The sequence below is a fragment of the Mustela nivalis genome, assembly GCF_964662115.1.
Source record: "Mustela nivalis genome assembly, chromosome: 3".
Taxonomy (NCBI): domain Eukaryota; kingdom Metazoa; phylum Chordata; class Mammalia; order Carnivora; family Mustelidae; genus Mustela; species Mustela nivalis.
The window spans coordinates 109,107,257-109,121,209 of record NC_139022.1 but is presented as its reverse complement, the minus strand read 5'-3'; the positions used below and the strand labels follow the sequence as shown (position 1 = coordinate 109,121,209).

Sequence of the window (13,953 nt, the reverse complement as noted above, 5' to 3'; positions counted from 1 at the left end):
CGAGTGAGCCACCCAGGTGCCCCTCAAATAAATAAAATCTTAAAAAAAGAAAAAGAAAGAAAGAAAGAAAGAAGGTCTGGTTTGCCTCAGTGCAGTGTGGGGAAAGACCATAAAACAGAATTAGACTTGGAAACACATTATTGAATAGTCCAAACTGTAAAACTCACTACCTGCAATTATTACAACATAAAAAAAAAAAAAAAGCATTTTGAACAAAAAGTTTGATATTCAAAAAGTGAAAAAAAGGGCATGATTTATAAATACATAAATATCCATGCACACTTTTACAATGATAGCTACTGGAAGAATGGACCTTCTAAAATTCCAATCTAGACAAGACTGTCATTCCAACTGCCTCTTTCCTACATGTTGGAAATACCAGGAATCTTAAGAGAGCTGCTGTGGTCCATGTCACATTCATCCCAGCCTCCTTCCTAAGTCTGTAGCTGATGGTGAAAATGTGATGAATCTTCTGCCTCAGCTCTGATGCTGGGAAAAAAAAGAAAAGGTTATTTAGTCATGTAGTCCAGCAAATCAAACTTTTAAATTAAAATAGAGCAGTGAGGGTGGGTTATGGACATTGGGGAGATTATGTGCTATGATGAGTGCTGTAAAGTGTGTAAGCCTGACAATTCACAGACCTGTACCCTGGGGCTAATAATACATTATGTGTTAATCTAAAAAATAAACAAGTACGTAAAATACAGCAGTGAGGGGCGCCTGGGTGGCTCAGTCGGTTAAGTGTCTGCCTTCCACTAAGGTCATAGTGTTGAAGCCCCAGGATCAAGTCCCACATCAGGCTCCCTGCTTAGTGGGGAGTCTGCTTCTCCTTCCTCTGCCTCTCCCCCCACTTGTGTTTTCTCTCTCACTCACTCTCTCTCAAATAAATAAATCTTTTTAAAAATAAAACAAAATAAAGCAGTGATAGAATATGTACTACCTAGATGGAAAGTACACTCAAATTACTGTTTTACTACATACAGAAAATTCAACAAAACATTGAATGTACCATCTATTTGGAAGCTAGATCCTAATTTTCTTGTCTTGAGACACCTGTGATCCATAAATGTAGAATTTAAAGTGATAACAGAAATACCTGAAATATAACTTTCTTCATGGCATGCTCTTCAGTGAAGGGTGTTCTAAAAGCAGAATCACACAAACATACACTGTTCTAAATTAAAATCAGTTGAATCCAGGTAGTAATTCACAAGATTTCACACTGACTCAGGATATTTAGGAGATGTGAAGGTTATATATTTTTGGATTTCACACTATTAGAAACTGTAAATTCATGTCTTCAAATAGTGGCAAACTGAAGCAGATAGATTCTTTCTGGGTGCTCTCTAGCACCTTTGGTAAATTTAAACTTGGCTTTAGACAACTTTTAAGCTGGGTGTGAAGAAATCATGTTGGCTGTCACCTTGTATTTGAATGGATTTCCTTAACATTTAGCAGTGTAAGTGAATCAATCTGAGAGTCTTTTCAGTAATCGGAGTTTTCAAGGTATGACCTATTTCCTAGCTAAGTCTGTCACTCCAGCCTTTTTAAGCAATGATAAAGCAAAATTCCTCAGAAAAAGCAAAATAGGAGAAGTCTTTCCCCTTTTAGGAAAATGCAGTATCACCTAAAGAAACCATCATTACTCCAAAGGAAAAGAAAATCCCCTAAGACATCTTTCAAATTTCCCATAGGACAGACCAAGACTACGATAGTACAGAAGCTGCCACAGCTCTGGCTGCTGCGAGAACGGTCTTTGGTAACAAGGTCTTGGCATGGGATTTACTCATCCTGAGCTCGGGGCAACAGACTGGCCTATGGGGTGAGAATCAGCTTTTCTGCCTTTTTCTCTTTCTAGTGGATAAAGGGGAAAAGATAGATGCAGTAATCTGACAGGCTGAATTTGTTTTAATACTCCAAAATACTTGCCACTTTATTTATTTATTTATTTAGATTTTACTTATTTATTGAGAGAGAGAGAGGTAGAGAGCACAAGTCGGGGGAGAGGGAGAGGCAGGCTCCCTGCTCAGCGGGGCTCTATCCCAGGACCCTGAGATTATGACTCAAGCCAAAGGCAAAGGCTTAACCCACTGAGAAACTCAAGCGCCCCTATTTGCCGCTTTAAAATCACATCTTCTGGGGCACCTGGGTGGCTCAGTAGGTTAAGCCGCTGTCTTCGGCTCAGATCATGATCCCGGAGTCCTGGGAACGAGTCCCTGCTCTCTGCTCAGCAGGGGCTCTGCTTCCCTCTCTCTCTCTCTCTCTCTGCCTGCCTCTCTGTCTACTTGTGATCTCTGTCAAATAAACAAAATATTAAAAAAAAAAAAAAAACAGGGCTTCTGAAACTTTAAAAAATAAATAAGTAAATAAAATAAAACATCTTCTTGGGGTGCCTGGGTGGATCAGTGGGTTAAAGCCTCTGCCTTCTGCTCAGGTCATGACCTGAGTATCCTGAGATTGAGCCCCACATCAGGCGCTCTGCTCAGCAGGAAGCATGCTTCCTCCCCTCTCTCTCTGCCTGCTTCTCTGCCTACTTGTGATCTCTGTCTGTCAAATAAATAAATAAAATCTTTAAAAAAGAAAATAAAATAGGGGCGCCTGGGTGGCTCCGGTTAAAGCGTCTGCCTTCGGCTCGGGTCATGATCTCAGGGTCCTGGGATCAAGCCCCGCATTGGGTTCTCTGCTCAGCGGGGAGCCTGCTTCCAGCCCCCTCTCTCTCTCTCTGTGCCTGCCTCTCTGCCTACTTGTGATCTCTGTCTGTCAAATAAATAAATTAAAAAAAATAAAATAAAATAAAATAAAATAAAATAAAATCACATCTTCTTTCACCAAGGCAGTTGCTTTTCCATTACCTTAGAGCTTGCCAAAATTGGACATAATACACAGAAAAGCACTTCTTGAAATCCAAGTATGCTTGTTTTCCTACCTTCTTGTTCCCATTTCACATCCAGTCACTTTCTATACTGCCATTTTCCTTCTTGGATGAAAATGTTCTCAGGAAAAATGGGCCAAGAAATTAAGTTGACAAATTCTTTCTTGTGAGCCAATAATGATAGCTTCCTAGTTAATCACTCCTCTTTCTCCTTAAGACACTGGCTTGGAGGGTACCTGGGTAGCTCAGTTGTTGAGCGTCTGCCTTCAGCTAAGGTCATGATCCCAGAGTTCTGGAATTGAGTCCCGCGTCAGGCTTCCTGCTCCATCGGGAGTCTGCCTCTCCTTCTGACCTCCCATCTCATGCTCTCTCTTACTGTCTCTCTCTCAAATAAATAAGTAAAATCTTTAAAAAAAAAAGACACTGGCTTGGAAATATTAACTCTGAGAGTCCTAGTAATGACAGCCTTCCTGAGTGAGCTACTGCGTTTTGTTAATTACTGCTCACTGGTGGATAAAGCTGGTCCACCACAAAGACGGCTAGTAGGTGCCTCGGGTTGACTGTTCAGGTAACTGAGATTGTTTGCTCAATATATTTGTATTGAATCCAAAGAAAAATCATACACTGCAACCGTTTGACAAATATCACCTGTCAGAGAACAATGCTCATTTCCTCTCTCAGACAAAAAAATAGTAAGAGTTAGACAGGCCACAGAGATGTATTTGCCTCAAAACTGTAGAATATGTATAAATTTTTAAACCTATTTTTGTAAGATTTTATGTATTTATTTGAGAGAGAACAAGCAAGAGAGAGAGAACAAATCAGCTTGGGCACAGAGAGGGGTGGAGGGGGAGAAAGAAGCAGGCTCCCCACAAGCAGGGAGCCCAATACAGGACTCAATCCCAGGACGCTGAGATCATGACCTGAGCCAAAGGTGGATGCTTAACCGACTGAGCCAGGAAGGTGCCCCTTAAATCTTACTTTAAAGAAATTATGTCCTAAGTTACCTTCACTGTCCAGTCTCAAGATGCCAGCAATGCCAGGTGATTCATTTCTACTTGAGAGCTGGCTTTAAAACCCACCTAAACTCTAATTTTAGAGTGGAGGATCTATTCTAGGCAGAACTACGACAAACACTTTCAGGTGCATGGCTCAGTATCAAGGGGTTTTTTTGGTATGTGGGCTGGCAATGTTGCTTAATGTTTGCCAGCCTCTATTACACGCAAAGCTTCAGACAAGAGACAGAATAACTGCTGGGAAGTCCCCATGACTCTTTCCAGGGTGGGCTTCAATGGACAAAGGACAGCTTTCAATACCACACAAGTCAGTCACAGCACACACATCAGAAGATTCCTTCTCAGGATCAAAATAAATAGAAGAGTCTTAAAAACTGGCAAAACTCTACATACCCTGTAAGGATCTCACTTCTCAGGATTAACGGAGTTTCATTTTCATTGCTATCAATAGTCTAAAACTGGGCTACTAAGAAAACTTAAGTTTTATTTGAAGGAAGCCAAAACACACACAATGCAAAAGTGCTCTAGAAGTAGAGGCTCCCCACAGACTTCTTCAAGGTAGCTAGGTGAGTATGACTAGGCTGATGGCATGCATTATCAATTACAAAAGCACTTTAGTTTCCCTTGGTCTGTGACCCAAACACGATAAAGGGTTCTGATCTCTTAATAGTCCAGAAAAACTATAAGGACTATGGCTACATATTAAGACAGAGAAGTATAGGGGCACCTGGATGGCTCAGTTGGCTAAGCGTCTGCCTTCACCTCAGGTCACTATCTCAGGGTCCCTGGGCTCCCAGCTCGGCAGGGAATCTATTTCTGCCTCCCTCTGCCTCTCCCTCTTGCTTGTTCTTTCTCTCACAGATAAATAAAATCTTAAGAAAAAAAAAGATAACAAAATTAACTTGAAAAAACAAGTTTTAAGGACGGCAAAATACCTCTTAGGAGTAAAAAGCAAGGAAAGAATCTGCCACATGCAATTAGGAAGTAAAAGCTGATCCTAGTCCCGCATAGGCATATTCAGGCAGCAAGCAACTTATCTATCTGCCCCAGGCTGAGCCCCAGGAAAACTATTTGAAATCAAATGGAGTGTACTTTTTGAGACTGAAGTACTTTCTGGGAAGCTGATAAATTAATGTCCACAGATAAATGAATGGATAAAGATGATGTGCTGTTATACATTTTTATAATGGAACACTACTCAACAATAAAAAAAGATCTTGACATTTGCTACATGGTTGGGCCTAGAGTGCATTACACTAAGTGAAATAAGACAGGTGAAGACAAATACAGTATGATTTCACTTATATGTGGAATCTAAAAAAACAAATGAACAAATAAAACAAAACAGATTCATAGATACAGGAAACAAACTATTGGTTACCAGATGGGGGTGGTGGGCGACAGAGGTGAAGGGGATTAAGACGTACAAACTTCCAATTATAAAATAAATTAAGTCATGAGGATGTGATGTACAGCACAGAGAATACAGTCAGTAAGACTGTAACAGTTTGACATCGTGAAAGATGGGTAACTGTTAAGAGATTATAATGTATAAAAACATTATGAGGTATGCCTGAAACAAACAAGATAATGTAGATCAATTATACTTCATTAACAAATTTTAAAAAAAATTTTTTTTTAAGATTTTATTTATTTGGGGTGCCTGAGTAGCTCAAGTCATTAAGCTTCTGCCTTCAGCTCAGGTCATGATCCCAGGGTCCTGGGGTCGAGCCCCACGTCAAGCTCCCCACTCCTTGGGAAGCCTGCTTCTCCCTCTCCCATTCCCCCTGCTTGTGTTCCCTCTCTCACTGTGTCTTCCTTTGTCAAATAAATAAGTAAAATCTTAAAAAAAAAAAATAAGATTTTATTTACTTGACAGAGAGAAAAAGCGCACAAGCAGAGGGGGCAGCAGGCAGAAGGAGAAGCAGGCTCCTCAATGAGTAAGGAGCCTGATGCAGAACTCAATCCCAGGACCCTGGAATCATGACCCAAGCCGACAGCAGATGCTTAACTGACTGAGCCACCCAGGTGTCCGATATTTTTAAAATTTTTTAATGAAAGGGCTTAGATCCTTGGAGAGTAAACAATATATTCTAACACATCAACATAAAATCAGGGGCCATTAACTCTATACCACTTCAGATGCACTTAGAAATTCTGTTTACCTTTTTCATTAATTCACTTCTGGTAGTAAATTGTGGCAGGTCTTCCACTTCAATCCCATCAGCCATTTCCATCACTTTGTCTAAAAGGTCTTTGTTGTAACTGCACAATAAAAAGTAGTAAGATAAAAACCTTGGAGAAATTATTTGTCACTGTGGGCACAAGTAGCTCAACTCAGCCTTCTGATGTGAATAGTACAGGGAAATGGACACATGCTCAGCATCAGGTTAGGAAACCGTTCCTCGGGCTTGTGGATTCAGAAGTGGCTGTAGGACACTGTTCTGCCAACAGAACAGGTGTTTCAAGATTTACCAAAAAAAAAAAAAAAAAAAAATTTACAAAAATAGAGGCACTATATATCTGGCAGTACATATTCATGGACACCGTATGGAGGGCCAAAATTATTTTTTTTAAGCACGTGCAAAGTTGGTCTAATGTAAATAACATCATCTGTTCATTCGTCCAATTTTATGACATTTTCCTAGTCTTGCAGCCCATTAACCAGGATTTCCCAGGGGCACCCAGAAAACAGAGGAAAAGCCGTTGGCACTGCTTCTCGGAATCCTGTTCTAATAACCCCAACATCTGAAAACAAAACCAAGTGGTTAAAAGGGCTGGAGGAAGCAGGTTACTAGAGTCAGACAGCCAAAAGGGGCACAGAAACCAGGACTAACACAAGTCATCTTACTATCCTAACACAATTTCACGACACTAAAAAGGATGTGGGAGCTTCAACATTTGACACTTTCTTCACTGAGGGGGTACAAGGAGTGCCTTATCGAGCATTTCAAAAACAGTCCCTTAAAGGTATGTTATTTTCTTAACAGGAAAAGCAAAGAGGCAAAGGCTGGCTCTAGCTAAGAGTCCAGCAGACTGGGGAGTAGGGAGAAAAAGCCAAAGGACACAGAGTACATTCAGCCATAAATGGTAAAATCCACAATCCTGCCAGAACACTATGGCCCTCTCTCAGCTCTTTCATATGTAAACTGAAGAACTCAGTTTCTGTGTCTGCACGTTTGGCACGTGGGTGGAAGGAGCCCAGAAATTTAAAATGTACTCCTCAAAGGTTTAAACCAATAGTATTAATACAAATAACCGCCCATCATAGATTGAGCTCTTGCTAAATAGCAGCCCCTGCTAGATGCTTTTTTTTCTTTTCTTTTCTTTCTTTTTTTTTGCTCTTTAATACTGTAGTCATCACAACTCATTTTACAAAGGAGGAAATTGAGGCTCTGAGAGGTTAAATGTCCTTCCAAAGAGCTGGTTAGCGTGGGAATCAGCCATAGGCCGGGCCAGTGAGGCGGGAGGTTGGGGGCGGGGTCAGCACTGGGCAGGGGTCAGCCCTACGGGAGGGCTGCGGTCTGAAGGCACGGGACAGGATCAGCCAGCCCGCAGGGGTCCGCACCTGCAACCCAGGAAGAGGTGGTTGGCCCACACCATGGAGAGGGACAGCAGCTGATCCAGGCGGCCACCGCCATCGGGCGGGTCGCGATAGTCGGGCAAGTGGCGCAGGATGAATTCCATGCGAGCCTTCCATTGCTTCTCGCTCTCCGAGTAAGAGCGGAACTGCTCCGCGAAGTCGGCCGCCTGCCGCACCCCCGAAACTAGCTTCTCCACCGCTGCAGCCGCCTCGCCACCCACCATGGCGCCCTCCGCCGCTGAGGGCCGCACCCACCCGCCGCCTTCCCGACTCGCACCGCGCCACCTCCCCGCGGCTAGAGGGGCCCCGGCGGCGCGCGACTGCTCCGGACGACAGGCCTGGAGCGCCCTCGCCGGGAGCGGCGGCCTCATCGGCTCCGGCCCCTCAGATCTCCCCAGCCCCCTGCACCTGGCGTGCGTCTACCTGGGGGCTGCAGGGGCCGTTCTCAGTCGACCCCGCGGGGAACCGGTAGGGAAACTGAGGCCCCCAAGCACCAAGACGGAGTGTCCCTTTCCCATTAGGCAGCTGGGTGCCAGCCAGAGCTGTGCTGTGACCTTGCCCTGAGGGCTCCCAGGGCACCCGGTGGTACACAGGTGACCTCAGTTCTGAGGGCTTTATCTGTGTAGCTCCTGGGGTGTGCTTTTGATTAATTCTCAGTCGTCCCAACACTCTTTCCGGTTGTGGCCCGTCTTCCTGGAGGGAGCCATTCGTCCAGTTAAATAGCTGCCAGGCCCTTTGCTAAAGGCTGGGGATGCAAAAGAGCTAACTCAGATCCCTGGGCTAATGAACTTTGCCGTCTGCTGGGAGAGGCAAACACTGGTGAAATAATTGCTTGAGTGAAAAAGTTCAGCGTTGGCAGATGTTCATGAGGAGAGGTCCAGAGTGTTAGCAGCATGAATAAGCAAGGGACCTGATCCAGACTTGGAGAGGAGGGAGATGTTGTTGGAGAGCCGAGGGATGAATAGGAGTTAAACATGTAACGAGAAGTAGGCCCTGGCCTGGTAAGAGAGAACACCAAGATCTGTGGAACAGGGTCCTAGAGTGGGGGACAGTGGAGGAGGGGAGGCTGCAAAGATCAGCAAGGATAGTGGGCCATGGTAAGGACTGTGGCCTGGATCCTAAGAGGAATGCGAGCCTCTGAAGAATTTTAACCGGAACAGTGACAACCCCTGTTTCTTTCTTTCTTTTTTTTTTTTTTTTAAAGATTTTATTTATTTATCAGAGAGAGAGGGGGGAGAGAGCAAGCACAGGCAGACAGAATGGCAGGCAGAGGCAGAGGGAGAAGCAGGCTCCCTGCCGAGCAAGGAGCCCGATATGGGACTCGATTCCAGGACGTCGGGATCATGACCTAAGCTGAAGGCAGCTGCTTAACCAACTGAGCCACCCAGGCGTCCCCAACCCCTGTTTCTTGAAAGGAGCCAGAATAGATGTGTGCACATGAGGTGAGCAGGTGAGACTAGCATAACTCTGGAGTCCGTTCAAGGGCCAGGTAGCAGGTCCACTGAGAGAAGGGCTTACTTGTAAGTGGTGAATTTCCCATCCCTGGAAGCATTCCCAAGTACAGGACTTGGGAAATCACTTGAGCCCCCACCACCCTTGAAAGATTATTGACCTAAAAGGATGCCCCCTCATCCCTCATCAGTTGTGGGGAAAGTATAGAGCCAGGCCTAGAATTCATGATCCAGGTCTCCACCGCAGTATATTGTGAGTAGGATCCAGGGTTCAGAGGCAACTGTGCTGTCTGGGGCTTCTGCAGCTTCTGATGGGATGTCAGGACCCCAGCAGGCAGAAACCCCATCGAAATACCAGGCAGTATAATGAGAAGTCGGTGCCTGCAGACCCAGCACCAGGCTCAGTGAAGTCCCATTATGGTTAGCAATGGGGAGGCATGCCACTCTCACCCTGGCAAGCAGGGAGAATGTGAACAGTCTCAGCTTCTCCACAGCAATCAGAAATAGGTGCCCACAGCTGGGGCTGTCAAAATTGAGTGCAGATCACACTCCCTGAGGGACTTGTAGAAATAGCAGATTCCCGGGCCTGTCACTGGATGCTCAGAATCAAGGTTCCAGGTAACTGATTGCATCTGCCATTGACCAAATTTTGAAAGGCATTGATGAGGCTCCTCTGAACCAAATTCTTGGTCACCTGCTATACAGGTGAGAAGCTGGTCCTGAAATAGGAACCCAGGCTTTGTTATCAGCAGCTGTAGCCACACAGGTAACTTGGCCACTGGGGTGGGAAAAAGCTGGGGTCATCCAGCAATAAGCTTATTTAGCATCATTTGGATAATGATGGGACATCTGCGCATACATATATTTACTTGCATGCAAATATACTCAAACATGCATGCGAGTTATAAGAACCCAAAAGTGCATAAATAGGTATTATTAACAATAATATGACATTGTTACATTATTCTTTCAAGATGTGATGTTGTTTAGAAATGTTAGCATTAACATTTTACAAGGCCCTGTCACAAGTCCAATTGTTGCCCAGGTTATTATTTCTAACGTGTTTTTATGATTCAGATTTCCTCAGAATGGAGTACATATATAGACAAGGATCAATTTTCCTACCTCAACTTTTTTTTTTTTTTAAGATTTATTTATTTATTTTAGAGAAAGCTTGAGACACCAGAGGAGGGGGAGGAAGAGAGAAAATCTCAAGCAGACTTCTCACTGAGCCCGGAGCCTCATGTGGGTCTCCATTTCATGACCCTGAGATCATGACGTGAGCCAAAATCGAGTCAGAGGCTTAAACAACTGAGCCACCCCAGTGCCCCTTTACCTCATTTTTTTTTTTAAAGATTTTATGTATTTAGGGGTGCGTGGGAGGCTCAGTGGGTTAAAGTCTCTGCCTTCAGCTCAGGTCATGATCGTGGGGTTCTGGGATTGAACCCCACACTGGGTTCTTTGCTCGGCAGGGAGCCTGCCTCCCCCTCTCTCTCTGCCTACCTCTCTGCCTACTTGTGATCTCTGTCTGTCAAATAAATACATAAAATTAAAAAAAAATTTATGTATTTATTTGATAGGGAGAACACAAGCAATGGGAGTGGCAGGCAGAGGGAGAGGAAGAAGCCGGCTTCCCACTAAGCAGGGAACATGATGTGGGACTGGATCCCAGGACCCCAGAATTATGACCTGAGCCGAAGGTGGTGCTGAACCAACTGAGTCACTCAGGTGCCCCAACCTCATCTCCATAACCAAACAAATAAACAAACAAACAAAAACTCTTTATTGGGATTGAATTCACATGCCATAAAAGTCACCCATTTAAAGTATATAATTTGGGTGCCTGGGTGGATCAGTGGGTTAAGCCGCTGCCTTCAGCTCAGGTCATGATCTCAGAGTCCTGGGATTGAGTCCTGCATCGGGCTCTCTGCTCAGCAGGGAGCCTGCTTCCTCCTCTCTCTCTCTGCCTGCCTCTCTGCCTACTTGTCATCTCTCTCTGTCAAATAAATAAATAAAATCTTTAAAAAAAAAATTAAATAAAGTATATAATTTAATGGTTTTAGTATGTTCATAGATTTGCACAACTATCAACACAAACTGAATATAGAACATTTCATCACCCCCAAAAGATACCCCATACTCTTTAGCAATTCCTACCCATTCCCTCCAGTACCTGGCAACCACTAATCTATTTTTTTGTCTCTATGGGTTTCCTCTTCTGGACATGTAATATAAATGGAATTGTATGGCATGTGGTCTTCTATGTCTAGCTCTTTCACTTCCATCATGTTCTCGAGGTTCCTCTATGGTGTAGTTTGTGTCCATTCTTCATACCTTTTTGTGGTCAGAAAACACTCCATTATATGGATATGCCTCATTCTGTTTATCCATTCATCATTTGAGGGGCATCTGGCTTGTTGCTACATTTGGACTATTATGAAGAATGTTTCTGTGAATATTCATGTACACATTTTTGTGTGGATATACCTTTTCAATTGTCTTAGATATATAGCGGGTTGCTGGGTCTGTGTTTAATCTTTTGAAGGACTAGCAGATTGTTTGCCACAGTGTCTGCACCTTTCTAGATATTCACCACCGATGTATGAGGGTTCCAATTTCTCCAGTCCTTGCTATTGATTACTAATTCCCCTCCCACTCTTTTTTTACTACAGTCATTTTAATGGGCACAGAGTTGTATCTCACTGTGGTTTTATATCTCCCTAAGAACTAATGATATTGAGCATCTTTCACGTGGTTACTGGCCTTTTGCCTATCTTTGGAGAAATATCTATTCAGATACCTTGCCATTAAGAAAAAAAGATGTTATTTTTTAGGAGCAGTTTTAGTTTTACAGCAAAAATAAGCAGAAGGTACAGTTTCCATCTCCTCCTTACCTCCCCTCCCTCCAACTATCAACATCTAGTATCCTACATTTGTGACCTTGACACATCATTATCATCCAAAGTCCCTAGTTTACATTAGGGTTTACCCTTGAAGTTTTACATCCTGTGGATTTTGTTGAATGTGTAGGACATGTATTCACCATTATAGTAACATACAGAATAGTTTTGCTGCCCTAAAAATCCTGTCTTTTGAAGAGCAAAAATTTTAAATTTTTATGAAATACAGATTTATATCTTTTGAGTGATGCTTTTTGGTCTAAGAAACCTTTGCCTAACCCAATGACATGAACGTTTTCTGTTTTCTTCTGAAAGTTTTAGGTTTTACATTTAGACGTATGATTCATTTCAAGTTAATTTTTGTATATGATGCAAGGTATGGGTTGTCAAGAGGGATAAAGGATTAAGACTTTACCCTAGTTGCAGGGTAACAAGTTACCGTGCCACAGTTTCAATGACTGCTGATAAAAGACAGAAGCCTCCTACACAGAGACAAAGAACATTCTGACTCACAGCACAGGGAGCAGCATGGACTTCAGGTTTATGTTGGTTCCCCTTGTGCACAAGTTCCACAGGAGCTATGCTAAAGGGTCAGGTGGATGAGGTACAAACAGATTCACACAGTGGGTTTGTTTCACTGCTGAGGAACCCTAATCTTAGGGAACAGCAGTCTTTTCATAAAGGACTGCAGGCAAACGTGCCCAACCTTTGACCTAGAACAATACATTACCTTTTTAATCTGGACAGTAAACAAACTTGCCCTTTACTCTGAAGGTAGACACTATCTCTGTTTCATGGACAAACATCCTTCAAACAACAGTCTGCAACAAATGGACGGTTAATGTCTACCTCTTAAGATGTGAAGATGCATGACAGACCTACTGAGAAGTATGAGAATTGTCTTCCAACAACAGTTGAGTTTTTTGTTTTTTGGGTTTTTTTGCATATGGTCATCTAATTGGTCCAGTACGATTTGTTGAAAAGAGTTTTTCCCATTCAGTTACCTTAATATCCTTGTAAAAAATCAATTGACCGTATTTATGTGAGTCTATTTCTGGTCTCTATTTTGTGTCATTGATCTGTGTCTGTCTTTTTACCAATACTATACTGTCTTGATAAGGTTGACTCAGGAGTTAGCAAACCTTTTCTGTAAAGGGTGAAATGTTGAATATTTTTCTTTGTTTCTTTTTTCCTTTTCTTTTTCTTTCTTAGTCTCTCTCTCTCTCTCTCTTTTTTTTTTTTAAGATTTCTTTATTTATTTGACAGAAATCACAAGTAGGCAGAGAAGCAGGCAGAGAGAGAAGAGGAAGCAGGCTCCCTGCTGAGCGGAAAGCCCCATGCGGGGCTCCATCCTAAGACCCTGGGACCATGACCGGAGCCGAAGGCAGGGGCTTTAACCCACTGAGCCACCCAGGTGCCCTCTTTGTCTCTTTTTTTAGCTGTCTAAAAATGTAAAAAACATTTGTAGGCCTTACAAAAACAGGCTGCAGGCTAGATTTTGCCCATGGACTATAATGCGCCAACCCGTGCCTCTAGCTTTATAAGTCTTAAGATCAAATTGTTTCAGTCCTCAGAACACAAAGAATTGTGTTCTTTTCCAAAATTGACTATTTTATTTCTTTATACACATTATAAGTATATATTGATTAATTAATTTTATTATTATAAATAAATTTGTTTGTTTTTATAAGTAATCTCCACATCCAACATGGGCCTTGAACTCAGAACCTTGAGATCAAGAGTCACATGCACATCTGACTGAGCCAACCGGGAGCCCCCTTTGACTGTTTTAGTCTATTGCTTTTTAATACAAATTTTAACATTAGCTTGTCAGTTTCTAGAAAAACAGGCTGCTTGGTTTTTAATTGGGGTTGTATTGAATCTATAGATCAATTTAGGGAAAATTAATATCTTAATAATATTGAATCTTCAAATTCATAAACATGGTATATCTCCCCATTTATTTAGGTGTTACTGTTGTTTTGTATTTTAAGACCTGATGAAACATTAAATTCATACATATATTTACTACTTTATTTGTTCTTCGTTCCTTCTCTATCTCTTACCTTCCATGTGGTGTCATTTTTCTTCTACCTGAAAAATTTTGTTAAAATTTCCCTTAGTACAAGTC

General features: G+C 42.6%; 1 protein-coding gene and 1 long non-coding RNA gene across 3 annotated transcripts in view; one reads left to right on the top strand and one right to left on the bottom strand.

Moving 5' to 3' along the window:
• Positions 1 to 206: 206 nt before the first annotated feature.
• CDKN2AIPNL (CDKN2A interacting protein N-terminal like) lies at positions 207 to 7,846 on the bottom strand. 2 transcript variants are annotated; one of them, XM_082725796.1, is made up of 4 exons: positions 7,457 to 7,774; positions 6,054 to 6,153; positions 1,097 to 1,142; positions 207 to 489 (listed from the first exon to the last, which is right to left on the bottom strand). In XM_082725796.1, exons 1-3 carry the CDS (start codon positions 7,693 to 7,695, stop codon positions 1,128 to 1,130), a joined length of 354 nt encoding a protein of 117 aa, XP_082581922.1. In that variant the 5' UTR covers positions 7,696 to 7,774; the 3' UTR covers positions 207 to 489; positions 1,097 to 1,127. The 2 variants fall into 2 exon arrangements, with proteins under 2 accessions (XP_082581922.1, XP_082581923.1); XM_082725797.1 differs by lacking the exon at positions 1,097 to 1,142 and having other exon boundaries at positions 7,457 to 7,846.
• The window catches only part of LOC309862190, a 23,800-nt gene continuing 17,692 nt past the window's right edge, over positions 7,846 to 13,953 (top strand). The window contains exon 1 of the long non-coding RNA XR_014310345.1: positions 7,846 to 7,939. This is a non-coding gene — a long non-coding RNA (uncharacterized lncRNA). The remainder of the gene's footprint in view (positions 7,940 to 13,953) is intronic.